Genomic DNA, 15,894 nt, shown 5'->3' on the forward strand with positions numbered 1-15,894 from the left:
CTATTGAGTGAGTACCGTGTGCTGATCACTTTGTCACAAGGCATATCATTTGTTCCTTTTTTCTGGAATCTCTTCTGTTCTTCACGAGTTCCGTCGCCAAACTTGAACACAATGCTTCAACAGGTCACCATTAGAAATGCTTAACATCATGTTAGTTCAGAGGGGGAAACTGGCGTCCCAGGAATTCATTAAATAAAATAAAATAAAATCCCAACTCTACATAATGTGGACTTCTAGCTTTCCTTGAAAATGCAGACCTGCCATCACTGGGTCTGCATGCCGGTAAGGCCAGATTGTCCAGAGCTGGGCCGTGTGCCCTCCAGGACTTCCACTAGTGAAATTGTCTTTTATCCACGGGAAAGCTAAGACCCAAAAGTGGGTATTGCCACACAGCTAATTAGTAGTAACAGGAGTAGCAGCCGGACAGCTCAACTTCACTTCTCCTTAGTAACTAGAAAATAGGCCACTACAACAAAGCACACTAGTCTCTGATATATACCGTTTCCCCGAAAATAAGGCCTAGCCAGACAATCAGTTCTACTGCATCTTTTGGAGCACAAATTAATATATGACCGGGTATTATAAGACCTGGTCTTATAGTAAAATAATACCATGTCTTATTAATTTTTGCTCCAAAAGACACATTAGAGCTGATGGTCCAGCTAGGTCTTATTTTCTTGGAAACACGGTATCCAAGCTCTACAAAACCTCTCTTAGAGTATCTATTGATATGGGATGAATTCGTAGTTGTAAATTCCTTGCAGTAACATCACGCCTATCGAGGATGAAAAAAACTAGTATTTACTGAACAGCAACTATGGGAGGGTAGGAGAGACCAGAGAGGTGATGACCCAATAGCCGAGGTTCTTCCCGCTCTGCAGCGGTGCTCAACATCTGTTCATAAGGCTCAGCCCCAATCACCAAAAGTTTATCATGCTGAGCACAGGCAGGGATGGGCAGACCTGGTAGGAAGAGGCAAGAAACCACCTAAGACTCCACCCTCAAGGAACTAACTAAACAAATTAGGGTACATCCTTCTAACCAAATCCCGTGCAGCCAGGAGCAAGAATGAGGTAGAATGTCTTGGACTAAAGAGTATCAGATGAAAAAGCAAGGTGCATGAGTAATGTTAAAATGCGGGAGGCATGATGTGTGCACCGTAAGGATACACCATGATTTATTCAGCTGTGCACGTAGTAGACATCTATACACGCGCATATATGCATACACAACCCCTTCTGTACACAGACTATTATCCATCATAGGATATGGGAAATTAACAATGATTGGAGAACTGAGAGTCCAGGGCAACAGGGAGAATCACCTTTTGCCCATCTTTTTAGGGTTTCCAAATTGGTTTTCTTTACCATAAGCACGTTACATATTTTTAAAACTTTTTTTTTACAACAAAAAACACGGGTGGAGGCAATACTGTATAAGAAATACTCAAATTTCATCCCCCGAGACCGCATTACCAATTCAGTTGATTAATGGGGGGAACTCCAGTTATCCAAAAGACTTGCTACTTCTCAAGACTTCCGAGCAGAATCCTGCAAATACTGACTGTATTCTTCCTGCTTTAGTACTCAACCAGCGATGTGTGAAGCTGCAAACGTGAAAAGGAGCGATTCCGTGTCGCATGTGTACGGGGGCCAGCGGCAGGTGCACTTTTCACCTCTCCATCTTCAAGTACCGGAGGTAAACTCACACGGAGCCACAGGGGACAGTTAAGGGACCACTTTCCTATCTTTATAGTAACTTGTGAAGCAGTGCGGTACTTGTGGGAAGCAAATTTGGAGGGAGGAGTTCTGAACTAGCCCCAGCGCCTGAGGATAAAGTTAGTTTTCAGCAAAAAACCCCCGGGCATGGACGGGCATGATCTCACACGAAGTTCTCACAGGCCAAGAGTAGTTTGCTTTCAACCTGTTTACAGAGCAGATGATTTTTTTAAATCTATAAACTTTAATTGTATGTCACTGAATTGCTAATAGCACATGACAGATTTTTTCTTTTTGTGAAAAATGTCTTAACAGAACATCAGAGTATTGCAACACTTTATTAAGGGTATTATTGGCTTTGAATTAGTAGCTGAAGTAACAGTTGCGTGAAGGCGGATTCGATGGGCTGTATAACGCTCATACTTGATCTGTAGACATTACTTAGCAATTTATTGGACAGAGGTCAACTTTTTGTTTTTTATTAAGCACATTCCACAGTACAAAGCTGTCATGAATAATATCTGTACAATTTAACAGTTTCAATAGCTGTTCAGACACAAATTAATTTCAAACAGATAATTGGCAAACATAATTACAAGTTAGAATTAGACTATCCCAGTGCTTTAAAACATTAATATAGCAGTAATTTACAGTTGCTCAATTATGGTTAGCAAAATAAAGTCCAGAGTATGGCTGGGAATTACTACTAGAATCCCAGAAAGTCAGAATTCCTTGGGTGCCGAAGTCCCCTGCTATAACTTAGTAGGCACAATTCAAAGGTTGTGTGCATATTCCAAGGCTATGATCGCCCAAGGAACAAGAACTTTTATATGAAACATGCAAAACCAACAACAAAAAGTCCATTCGTTCAGAAGAATTGCCCCCGCCCCCCCGCCCCGCCCCCGGGCTCTCCGAAGCAGTTTGCTAGTGAAACTGTAAAATGAAGTGGTCAAGGTTACGTCACTTTCACAACTGCTGTCACGCTTACAACATCTACCTTACGAACGGAGGCTTCTGTTTTTTACACTTTGAGACTCAACTTCTCAAAAAATAGAAATTAATTTAGTAACGTGGGAGGGAAGGATGTATTTCTTTAAAAAAGGGGAAAAGCAAAGCCAAGCTGAGCAACAAACCACATACACACACATTGATCCCCACACCGTTCTCAATGCAAAGGACAAACAGAGCCCAGGGACCTTCCCTTGAGTAGTAGAGTGTGCTTCCACGGGAAGAGGTTTAATTAACAGGAGGTTCTTATTGGTCCTTTAAAATGTTATTGACATTCTTTGATCTTTGGAAACAATGGCAAGGGGCAAATCAAACCTAATACTGAACAAGGGAAAGGGAGTGCCAGCCGGCTGGATGCCAGAGTCCTTTCCATGCCTGGCCCCCATGCCGGTGCCATGCACACATTCGGGCTGCCAAGCACTTGGGAGCTCTGAGAACCTGGCAGGGCCCCCCCAGCAGGTGACAGCGAGGACGACAGGCTGGGATTCACAAGCTGGGGGCTCCACACCGCGTAGGAGGACCCTTCCGCTCACGGTGGGCCTCAGAACCAGCCCAGCCTGGTACACGGGCGCCAGCATGCAAGCAGGGCCTGTGACCATTGTGACAGGCCGGGGGGCATGAATTCCAGAGCCAGGAAACCCAGTCAGTAGGGCCTTGTTGTTCTCCCTCCCCAGGGTTACTTACTAACGCACAGAATAATGATTTGGGACAGTGAAGTCAAATGAACACTATGGGAAGTGACCACTAGTACTCAGGAGGACTTACGAGGAAAAGAACAACAACAGAAAAATTGTAAGGTACCTCTCTATTGTATATACTGCACAACAAATAAAACATTCTGTGTTAAACTCTAGAAATTACATTTTAAAACAAGATTCCCATTAAAACACACCACACACACGCACACACACACAATGACAATGACAAAATAAAAACACCATATGAATACTGCAGGAAGGGTTCTAGGTAATCCACGTCAACCCTGGTATCGGTTCTCGAGCCAGCCCATGGCCAAGTGTGAACACACTCTGTATTAGTGTCTCTGGCACGGGGGCCCTGACTCCAGCAACCTTGAGGTTACACTGTTATGTACATTATATCTACATGCGGATACAGTATTTTAAATTAGGAGGCAAGCCCATGTGTAAAGGTGTTACTCTATCAAACATCAGGAGATGGTCTGGGTACAGAGAACAGTTAATAAAAGAAAAGAGCTATATTACCTGTTGGGAGATAATATAACCTGGATTATAGTCCTTTAAATTAAATGAAATGGTACAGAAAGGAAGTGTAATCCAAAAAATATTATTAAAACAATCCAGAGGAATTTTCCATTGTCCAACATGTTCCTAACGCAAGGCAGAATCAGCACGATGTGGACAGTCAAAAGGAGAACACTAACTTCTGAAAAGGAAAGCCCTGGACATTCTGGGTAGGTGTTTGGCACCCAAAGTTTCACCGAAGAAGTTGCTGTTTCTTAATATCAGACCAAAGTGCAAAGCATATAAATTAGAGGCCAAGTCTTCTCTTGACTATCGATTTACTTCTGGGAAATAGACTGTACGTTCCTTTTATATGCACACTTTACACGTGAAACATTAGATCTTTTTCACTGTTGGGGGAGAAAATGGTCTTCTGTCCTACTTGTTTGTAGTCAGTGAAGCTAAGGTATCCTTCTCAGAGTGGAGGCCGGAACCGGAGGTGAGAAATGTCGGTACTTGAAGAGTTAGGCTGCTTTGCATCTACCCAGCGTCTAGAACCAATTCCAGCTTCATAACTCAGCTGTGAAGAACTCCCTTAGGCATTTGGTAGCCATGTAGCCAGTAGTTCAAGACTAGGAAACCCTGAAGGAAAAAAAACAAAAGGGGAAAAAAGACCACCAAAGGGAGTATGGATGGATATTCTGGTTAGATGTGGAGATGTCATGTTCCTGAGCACGCATAATGCATTACTGCTTTTCAAATAGTTAGCATCAAAACTAGAAGCTGCAAGTTGTTTTGAATGCACTACATACCAGGCATCATTTTATTTAAACCTCACAACAACCTTATGGGGTAGAAACTATTATACTCAAGTCACAAACAAGACAACTAAGTCTCAGTTCAAAGCATTAGTCATTAAGTGAGAGAGGGATTCAAAACAATGCCCGACCCTATAACCCTCCATCTTTGAGCACTGCTGCTAAAAATTATGCACATAACAAAATATGCTTAATATCAGATTCTATATTTAGAATAATGTTTTATGACATCCAAAGCCTACAATGACCTGTCTCATCTCCTCCTGAGAGCACTCATTGTGATGAGACAGAAATATACAAAGCTAGTAAATCAAGTATCCATTCTAAATAGAATGCTAATCATCAGAAATTAGTTCTTTTTGAAATAAGTCATCCGTAACAGGACAACACGATGTAGAGGAAAAAGCTACTGAACGGTCCATAGTTTTTGGATCATGAATGAGTCAGGTACACATTTCAATCAGTCTCTACATTCATCTGTGTATGTAAATACAATACACACATGCCCATACACCCCTAAGCAGCACATTCGTGAAACAACACTTATCATTACTACGTACAACACAGGCTGACATTTTCTATTCTAAATTTTATCACAACAAACTCAAATTCCATTAAAATGATTTCATGATAATGAACGCATCACAACCCTTTCCAACCGCTGCACTAAATCACTGGCCTGAAAGACCTAAGTCACCTTCAGGTCTAAAATTCTACTGGGAGAGAGGAGGTACAGAGAAACTTTTTTAAAAAAACGCTTGTATGCTTTTTTAAAGGCAACTTTCCGAAAACGTTGTCAATTTTCATAAGGATCAAGAATCCAAATAAGGCTTCTCAAAGAGTTCAAGAAAGATTCAATTTCATTTGCCACTGTGTTCCCATGAAGGATAGTTAAGAGTAGCTGACTTATTTTAAAAATAGGAACACCCAGAGATAACAAGTAGGCCCTCTCAAATGCTGTGGTGGGAAAGAAAGCTGATTTAGCTCTTCTGCAGGCACCATGGCGCTATGGATCACAAGTCTACAAACGTCACACCTTTTCACACACACTCCAGGCGTTTCCACAATTCTGTCCAGAAGTAATAAAGGGATGGGGGCAAAGACTAAGCTCAAAAAAAAAAAAAAAAACGATCGGTAATATGTTTTAGAATAGCTAAAAGCTGGCGGGGAAACATAAATATCTGACAGGACATATCCAAACAACCAAATATTATTGTACCATTAAGAGTGACAACTGAGGCAAAACTGACATTATTAACATGGACCAATTTCACCACGAAGAGAAAAAAGCATTTTAAAACATGTACGTTATGTTATCAAACAGATGTTTAAAAGCCTGAAAGGTTACATACAAAGGAGTTAACAATGGTGAAACCATGAATTGGAGTTTATTTTCTTCTTTTGGCTTATCTTGGTTTTTTTTCCTAATTTCCCAATAATGATCTGATATCACCTTCCTTTAAGAAAGATGAGAACTACTGTATATATAGCTCTTAGGAGCTAGTAATTAAAAAAAAAAAATGACTCAGCAAATAAATCTATTGCTAAATTTCCTGACACAGAAATACTCTTCCTAATATTTTCGGGGTGAATATTTTACTGCAAGGTTAAATCATCATTAGGGTAGTGTTTCTTATTATGTATAAATCTTACAGTATCACATGGTAATAATTTTTTTTCCTGTTACAATAAATGAAAAGTATTTGGAAAAGAGCAATAAAATCTATCAAGTTGACTGCCAAGGTTGTCAAAAGTAATTCACTTTGAGGAGACAAACACATTGGAGGTTTCACGGCTTGTGCTGCTTGAAAAGCAGATAAGGTTTTTCCATTGATTTATAATTGTGGGTCATAACAAGGCAGCTGTTCTTAGGGTCCCTGTAACGGGTAGGGGAGGGCCTGGAAGAGGCCCAGCGTCCTTTCCACATAGCCAATGAGAGAAGCAGCGTGGCTGATCATTATTTCAACCAAAGGAATCTTGTTTTGGGGCACCTTTTAAGAAACATATAAAGCGGTCCAATTGGTGAACATTTCTACAATTCATCTATTAAATATGCCAGAGCGGGAACAAACATACTACGGACGTCTTGAATTTTATCACGTGCCTCTTTAAACACCTGCCCAAGACACAACAGAGGTACACTTAGGGTGTTCTGTGACTCATCTACTCCCCTGAGCCTGTCCATTCCAGAAGCTCAATTCCAAAGGTGACACGAGGGAACTTTCTGGGGGGATAGAAACGTTCTTATCTTGATTGTGGAGGTAGTCACGGGGGTATATACGTTTGTAAAAACTCATCAAACAGTACACTTTAAATGGGTACGATCTACTTGCACACAGATCATACCTCAATAAAACTGATTAAACAACAACAATGAAGGCACAGCGAAGGTGAAAGAAACAGGGCAGAGGGAGGTGTGTGCATCTAGGTACCTGTCTATGTTGGGAACATACACAGTAGCTGGCAACACCAGTTTAGACAACATGTTCTCATTTTTTACTGAGTTATTATCTTTATGCTTGCGGAAGGTGACTGCATGAATACACTGTAGTTTCACACATACTTATTTATGGGCAAATTCTTGTGTGGCCTTGAAAAAAAGAGCACAAATACATCATGTTGGCTCTGGGTGTCACTAGCCCAACAAACGCCAACAAGCGCTTCTAACACACGAGGCGCCCCTCCGCTGAACACAGTAAAGGGGCTCCACGGCCTGTGAGGGAGACAGGCGTGCAAACCACTGTAACACCAAACAATAAATTCAGTCAGACGAAGTGAAGGGGTGGCAGTGGGGTGGGAGTGTCTGCAAAGCACTAATAACACACGCAGCGAGAGGGAGGCGGTGGAGGGCTGCACTACTGAAGTGTCATTAAAGAAATGAAATAGAATTCACCCTGGTTGGAGCCCTGGAGTTTGGGGAGGAAATAAGGGGATATTGGGGAGGAGGAGTGGTGGTACACAGGACAGAAGGTAACAGCTAGATGCTGAAACTCCTGTCTAAGTAGTTCAGCCTTGACCCTGAAGACAACAGAGGGCCCTGAAGCAGAGGATGGCAGAGGCAGGGCCAAGGTGACCCTAGGTGGTAGCAGGATGGAGGGTTGGCTGAAAAAGGCGAAGAAAGACCACGAGGGAAATCAGTTTTCACTTGGGCCCAGTCCTCCTTCCCTTTATTTTCCTTAGGCTTTTTGGGAAAGAAGGTTGAGACGGGGAGGAACAATCTATCAAGAGACCCTTGCCTTCTTCCTCTGTAATTGCCTATAATGTCTATTTGAAGATTCCGTTCAATAAATATAAAAATTCTGCCTTATGGATTTCTCAACTGAGTTACGAAGAATCTCTCTGGAGAGAAAGCACAAGAGACATGGTTACATCTTAAGAGGCGGCAGGAACACACCTGAGACCAGAGAGCAGCACCTACAGATGTGGCTCACAGGCCACTACTACGGCTCACCCCCTACACCCAGGTAGAAAGAGCCATCTCATCACGGCACTTTAGTCCTTTTGGGTCCACCTGGGATCCCAGAATCCAGCACTCCAGCTAGTCACTACTGATAAAACTGAGTTGGCACGAAGAAAAAGCCTCTGCCATTCCTGTGCAGACCCTTGGTTTATCACTAATAGACGGAACGGAGACAAGACCAGAGGTCAGCACATTTTTTCTTAAAAGGGCCAGAGAGTAAACATTTTAGATGTCACAGGCCATATAGTCTCTGTCACAACTATTCAACTCTGCCCCTGAAGCATGAAAACAGCCACAGACAATACATAAAAATGAGCATGGCTATATTCCAATAAAACTTCATTTATGAACGCTGGAATTTGAAATTTTACATAATTTTCACGTTCTATGAAATATTATTCTTCTTTTAATTATTTCAAATATGTAAAAGTATAAAAAAACTTCTTAACTTGCTGTGGTGGTGGGGGGGGAATCAGGCAGTGGTTCCCCATCTTTTCATCAAAAAAATCCCCAATTCTGCACACTGACTTTCCTTACATTGTTAATATTCAATTAACAGGAAAGTGTATAATGATGAAAAGCCACTGAGTATTAAGTAATGCTTTTAAATAAAAATGAATTTTATTAACCAGTCTTTACATACACATATATACATAGAACAAATAGGTACAAAAATATTTATTCAATCTTCCAAAGTTTAACGTGCACAGAATTCGCTGGCTCCCTTGCAAAATTCTCCGAGTTGGGAATATTGCTCCAGACGAGCAGGGTCATCGGTTGCTAGGATGCAGCCAAATAAGGCTTCTCATCCTCAAGGCTGGACACCCTTAGTTATCAAAGCATGGCCACCATCGATGCTTATCATGGCTCTACATCTTCCTGTAGCCAGAGCAAAGGACTTTGCTTCCAGAGCACCTGCTGTGTCTAGCGGATGAGGAGTGTGTTTCAGGAGCTCTCTCAACAAACACCCTTGTTTGACTCCTCTTCTAAAGAATGGTAGTAGTGGGTGAATTGTGATGGGGGGAAGAAGGTAATTTTGAACGTTTGTTTGATGGTGATTTTCTTTTTTAAATAAAAGATAGAATTGAAAGACAGGAAAGTTAAGAGAAAAAGGAGATTCTTGCACCCCAAAACAGAAACTGAAGGGTTAACTGGTGTTACATTGGTAGGTATGACAGGAATATAGTTTTTAAAAACAGGAACCAAGTTGTCTGCCAATACAAAAACACACAACACAGAGGATTGCAATTTAGACCTCATTTTGAAGAGACTGTAAAGATCTAGCCTTCTGTTAGCACTCTGTAAAGTTGAGACATCTAACAAAGACTAACAACCATCTTTGTTCCTATCACTAAGAAAGGAAACCAAATCACAAAATGTCCCCAAAGGTTAAGTGAATTCAATCAGCAAAATTAAAAGTGAGGAAGTACTCACCTGAAACGGGTAAAGTGCAGACTGTTATCTGGAGATGTAAGTGTATGTTCTGGAGGGAGAACGGGTCTCATTCTGGGCACTGGGAGGCACATTTAAGAAATCCCAAATCAAAATAGTGTCATCATGAGAGCTGCTGATGATTTGAAATTCATCAAACTGTAGCCGAAACACACGTCCAGAATGTTCCTGTGAAATATAACAGTTTGATGAATAAAATGAGACCTTTACAATCCCTCGTACCTTACCACCCGGCACGGGCTGAAAACGCAGTTCCTTGTCCTAAAAACCCTGCAAATTACTGAGCTCCTACCCTTCACTCTGGAAAAAAATACTCTGCTTTTCCTTCTAGGCCTTCTCTTTAAATACATGTTATATCCTAGATCCTGGCCCATTAATATGTCAAAGAAGAAAAACTATGTGATCGAATCACAAAGGGTCTTAGAAAGGTAAACAACAATATTTAATACCCATTCTTGATACACTGTAAGAACTAGAACCAGAAAGATAGTGTTTTCAACATGACCAAGAGTATCCATCTACCTCAAACCGCAGCCAACATCAAAACTCATGGTGAAATATTATTAGAAGCATTCCCATGAAAATCAAGAAAAAAACAAGAACGGCCCTAACTAGAGTTCTGCATGGTCTGGTCAATGAAAGAAGCAGATAAGTCAGAAATAAAAGGTAAAACTACTGAAAATAAGAAAAATACATCAATATTTTCAAACACCGGTCTCTTCAAAAATACAACAAAGCAAGCAGACTATTAGAAATAATGAGCTTGGCAGAATTGCAAAAACAAGATTAATATATAAAAATAAAGCACTCCTTTATGTCAAAGCAACAATGCAGAGACTATATAGACTGAGGAGAATTCCATCAAAATATATACAAAAATGTGCTGTGTTATAAAGTCTAACATAACCAGATACCCATGTTAAGAAATCTCCCAAGGAGCAAGGAAGGAAATTCTTTGTGCTCTATGAGAAAACCAGTCTACCTATAAACGAGGAAGGCTGCTTCCATATTGTAAGTTGTATTAATGCTCCTGAGGAAAGAGCTTGCTGTAATGGAAATGTCAAAAATGCTCTGATTTTGGCTAAACAAAATGAACAGAACAGTGCGTTTCTCTGAAGACACAAGCTTTCTAGTGAGGCACCCAGGCGGGTCTATCTGTAGGAGGTCATCGTCCAGCACCGGGAGCCACTTCCTGTCTCAACAGGTCACGTACCACCAAGGTGCGCAAACACAGTGTGCTGGCTGGGGCTCGAGGGTCAAGAGCAGCTTGCAAATCCCACACTTTAATTTTCCTAGAAAGAAAAAGGAGATTGCGATTAGTGGAAAAGTTAACATTTTTAAATATTGTCAAGCATTTCCTTGGCAGAAGGCATTTGAACTGGCTATCATAAAAGTTCTTGGGAACATGCTTATGTTTTCACAAGTTCTTTACAGTGATTATGCTTGATTTTGGAAAAACGAAGGACCTAAACATTCTCAGAATGGCTGAAACTGTGAAAAAATATTGTTTGAAGGGAGACAAGAAAACAACTTCAGGTTATCTAACTCAGTTCCTGACTTGACAAAGTCCATCCATCAGGGCCTCTCCAGGGCTGACTAGGTGCGGCTGACAGAAGCTAGGACTCTGTGAAATTCCAAGGATACCTTTCTCCAACTAAGCAAATGCTGTAAGTTAATAATAGGCGTGTAAACAGACCTACTGATCCATTTGTGAGGTACATATAAGGTCATCTTAAAAGGTTTACAGTTGCCATTTGCTCGTTTAAAAAGTTGTGAGGCTTTTAAAAGAGGACTTGATCAATTCACCAAAAGGGGAAAAGAAATTTATCAATAAATTCATAAAAAAAAAAAAAAAAAAGCAAAAGCCTGGGTTAAGGGCTAGGGCAAAGACCTGAATTCGCGCACATCCGAGCCTCCGAGCCCTTCCCCGAGTTTGTAATAACGGTTCAAAGCCTAAGTAGAGGAGCCCAGAGGCTCTGCTACTATGGGGTCTGGAGCGAGGCAGTTCCTCTTTCCGGGGCTGACACCTGCCATCCACCATGGCACAGAAGAGCCCAGCACAGGACCTGGCACGGAGCCGCCTAACATACCACACGTTCCCTGTCCTGATATGGTGACAGTACTGCACTTGAACATGTGGGGTGCATGCGTACCCATCATAGGCCCCGCTGACAATCCTCTTGTTGTCAAACCGGATGCATCGGACCAATTCTTCATGTCCCTCCAGAACTCTTAGGCAGGCGCCACATTCGATATCCCAGAGCCTTGAATGAACAACAGATCTCTGTGAAATGACTCCGGCACACGGTCACACAACCCTCAAGTTCTTTACATTTGTCCCATACGTGCTTTTCACTCTTCTGGATTTCTTTATTTCTAACTATCTCACTCCCAAGTCCACACTACGCACATACAAAAATACATACGTACATTTAGGACATTGTTGTGTTTTTAAACACTAACTTGGGAGGAAGCCTCACTTTTCATTGTATTTCCTTTCATGTAGTTTGAAACTTTAAAAAACCCACGTGTGTTACTATTGAAATAAGGTCAACAAACAGGAAACTTCAATTATACTTAGTTCCTAGACATTCTCTTGATGTCTTTGAGTTGATGAAACTATGTAGCCAAATGGTCTAGGAAGGACTTTTCTGGGGGAGCTAGGGATCGCAGAGGGATTGCAGGCAGTAAAGGAGAAAAAGTGTGTTCTGGCCGCGGCGTGGGGGGAACACATACAACCAGAGTTCGACTTCCCCTCCAGGTACTTCTAGCCGAGCCCATGAGGCCTACTGAGGTCAGAACCAGCATGGTGGTCCCCTCTCCTATGAGGCTCAGGGACAACCCTTCCCAGATATACACTGCACACCGGGGTTGTCCAGTTTGCAAGGTCACGATGGGAGACTCTCATTAGGTATGTGCAGTGTCTTGGAAATACAAGCCCACTGACTACATCCGGCCTTTTCTCTGTATATGATTTATATAACAATTCTGGAAATAAATTTTTCCTGTTATTGATTTTTCTACATTACTTGTAAAAAGAGGTCACAGCAAATGTGCATAAAACAAAGTTAGCAAATGAATGCTATAATGACCGTTTCTTAGCCTCTCCACCAGTAGCTCCTATCATACAGCTAATGAATATTTTACCACAACCACCCTCAGCAAATCTCCTGACTGCCAGTGACGATGGCTTCTCTAATCTACTGTGAACGGTCCTTCGGCACCGCCACTAGGACTCCAAAGGGCTTCCCGTCGATAAACTGTAGAGCAATACACATTATTTCATAAAACCTCAGCAACTCCAATGAAGAAGTTAAGGAATGTTTTACTGCTGAAATACTAAGTAATACAACAGAACCAAGATTCAAGTACAAAACTGCTTTTTATACTATCTTAAAACAATAAAGAAAATTTATAGCAGTTACAGTTCCATCTTTCCTTCCTTCCTCCACCACTCCCCTCCCTTCGTTTCTTCCTTCCCTCCCTCCCTCTCTGAAATAATCTTGAGCCCAATCTTCATTCTGCCATAACATTAGGGAATTTGGTTATAAAAAAGCTACTAGCATATATTGGGACAGTGGGAAAATGACTTGGGATAATTAAATAGCAATTTAAGGCAAGTTCTTAATAAGATATAAAGTGTTTAAGGATAGTCATAGTTATTAAAAAGCAAGGGCACTGAGTGTTGGGAAGAAAAAAGGGAAATAAAATAAATGACCAACAGGCGCCTTGGGAGAGACAGATAAAGTCCCCGCGCATCTGTGAGGAAGGAAGGGAGCCAGAGCACGCAGGTAAGAGAAAGCCGAGTCACCTGGAGCCTCTTCTGTCCTGAGTGTTCTGGTATTAAGTGCTCTTGGGTTTTAAAACCTTGTGCACTGGTGGAATCTTGGAAGAACACGCAAGGCATACACAGTTTACCCCCTTTAGAATGCAGAGCCAAACAGACTCATAAAAGTTGCCTGAAGTTTTCTTGTCTGAAGCATCCCCCAAAGACTGCGTCTCTGAGCATCAGGACCGGGAGACGAGTCAACACTCCGCAAAACTCAGGCAGCCAGCTCTGTTGGCGCTCCAACTTCTACCCACCTGATGGTGTTGTCTGATGATCCACTGACAACCAGTCGGTCCCTGTACTGGAGACAGGCAATGCCTCGCTTGTGCCCGTTCAGAGTCCGAACAAATTCACAGGTACTCGTGCTCCAGACCTGTGCATAACAAATTAGCAATATTCTTTAAGAACAAATGCAGAAAAGTCCCCTCGCAATATACCTTAAAAAAAATATGAGAGCTTCTAGGAACGATCAAAATACTTGATTATGAAATATGGCTGGAAGGCAGGGGGCCAGGCTGGGCAGCATAAAATTTCCTAGGCTGCTGAGTACTAAAACCGGAATGAAATACAGAAAGAAGTTGTGAAGTCTCCAAGCCTTGAGATCTTCTTAAAGAGATTATCTCTGGGATGGTTCAGACATTCATTTGCCTACAGGGAAGGGTTTGGGCCAGATTTGTATTTCGTGCCAGTTGCCATGTCAAACTCAATGTAACTGATGTGAAAAAGCTTCACCTTTCACATCCTCCTCTTTTCAGCACAGTTTCTTGAACAGCTCCATTTGTTTTGACACATGATTCCTAATATTATGAATGTGGAATAAATAATCTCTTTTTTGTGAAACCATCTGCAAGACTGAGATGTCCATAGACACACAATATATTGTAAGCCAAATAAGGAGACACAAAGCAACCAAAGTGCCCGGAGTTATTTTACTGGCTGCATTTGTAGTTCAATGGGATAACTAGATGTCCCATAGGCAAAAGGACGAAGTTGAACCCCTACCTCACACTACATATATGAAAATTTAATTCAAAATAGATCAAAGACCTAATTGTAAGATCTGAATCTATAAAACTCTTGGAAGAAAACGTAGGAGTAAATCTTTGTGACTGTGATGAGGCAATGGTCTCTTAGATGTGACAACAAAAAGCACAAGCACAAAAGAAAAAAAACACTGATAAACTGGACTTCATCAAAATTAACATCGTTTTGTATTTCAAAGAACACCATCAAGAAAGTGAAAACACCCCACAAGATGGAAACAAATATTTGCACATCATTTCCGACTGCAGACAGACTTACTTTGATGGTCCTGTCCCCAGAGGCAGACACGATGTACTTATCATCGAAGTCCACAACATTCACAGCAGCACGGTGGCCGACCAGGACGCGGCGCAGGGTGATGTCGGTGGCAGAGGCCATGTCCCACACAGCGATGGAGCGGTCCTTGGAACAGGTGACCATCAGGCCATTGCTGAAGCGCAGATGCAACACGGCCTCGTTGTGGTGGATCAGCGTGTTCAGAACCTCGCCTGTGTTCACATCCCAGACTCTAGAGGACAAAAGCACAGTGCTAATTAGGAGACAACCAGGAGAAGGTTCTGGCGTCTGTGCTCTGGGCCCATTCTTGGCAATCGGCCGGGAGGTGTGGCCTTCACCTGTATTGGGTGAATGGGACCCAACGCCTCAGTATATGCTTAAAAGGAGCCACCAAAGCAACTTCTCTATTTGCTGAGGAACGTTGGGATGGTTTCAAAAAAGAAGGCCAATTCTGGTACTTCCCAGCTTTAGGTTTATTGAATAGTCAGGGATTCAGGGATGGTGTTTGCAGGCTTGTGCTGACAACAACAACAACAACAAAAAAGAAAGATTCTTCGAGTAAGTGGACTTTGCAAGGAGTTTGAGATGATGGGGGAAGGAGAGTTGGTGGCTGGGGAACTGAGGACAGTTCCAGGCTTAAGGTTCTTCTTGACCTTTGACAGGCCTCTGAATCCATGGACTGTGAGTCAATCCCCACACCCATCTATTTACCCAACTGCTTTATGGACAAAGCCAGTGTCTCCCAATTGGTTCATCTTGAGACATAGGGTTTTTAGGGGCAGCTCTTTCATGTCAGCTTTCTGACACCCAGACCTCCCACTAGGAGGACAAGTTCACGCAGAGGAGGAAAGACGTGACCTATGGCAGAAGTAGCAGCCTGGAAGCACCAAGTCAGGGAAAGGACACTAGGCATGCGGGTGACTACCGCAATCCCTCAGGTGTGCCCGTAAAACAATCCTCTTCAAGTCTCCGACTCAGCCTAAAAGAGCCGTCGCCTTCCCCTCCAAATGACATGCCTTCCCCAAGCCAGCCGCAGTCCAGCTGAGGCTTCACTGTATGATCTCCAGGCTCTGATGAACTCCTCACC

At 42.2% G+C, this 15,894-nt stretch overlaps 1 protein-coding gene across 8 annotated transcripts in view; it reads right to left on the reverse strand.

The window, feature by feature from the left end:
* Positions 1 to 2,183: 2,183 nt before the first annotated feature.
* FBXW11 (F-box and WD repeat domain containing 11) overlaps positions 2,184 to 15,894 on the reverse strand; it is a 101,154-nt gene continuing 87,443 nt past the window's right edge. For all 8 annotated transcript variants that reach the window (XM_081035509.1, XM_081035507.1, XM_081035506.1 and 5 more), the window contains 6 exons: positions 14,790 to 15,039; positions 13,742 to 13,860; positions 11,812 to 11,922; positions 10,872 to 10,950; positions 9,641 to 9,826; positions 2,184 to 4,570 (listed from right to left, as the gene is read on the reverse strand). In XM_081035509.1, coding sequence (XP_080891635.1) covers positions 9,665 to 9,826; positions 10,872 to 10,950; positions 11,812 to 11,922; positions 13,742 to 13,860; positions 14,790 to 15,039 — 721 coding nt within the window. In that variant the 3' untranslated portion in view covers positions 2,184 to 4,570; positions 9,641 to 9,664. The remainder of the gene's footprint in view (positions 4,571 to 9,640; positions 9,827 to 10,871; positions 10,951 to 11,811; positions 11,923 to 13,741; positions 13,861 to 14,789; positions 15,040 to 15,894) is intronic.

The sequence above is a fragment of the Rhinolophus hipposideros genome, assembly GCF_964194185.1.
Source record: "Rhinolophus hipposideros genome assembly, chromosome: 23".
Taxonomy (NCBI): domain Eukaryota; kingdom Metazoa; phylum Chordata; class Mammalia; order Chiroptera; family Rhinolophidae; genus Rhinolophus; species Rhinolophus hipposideros.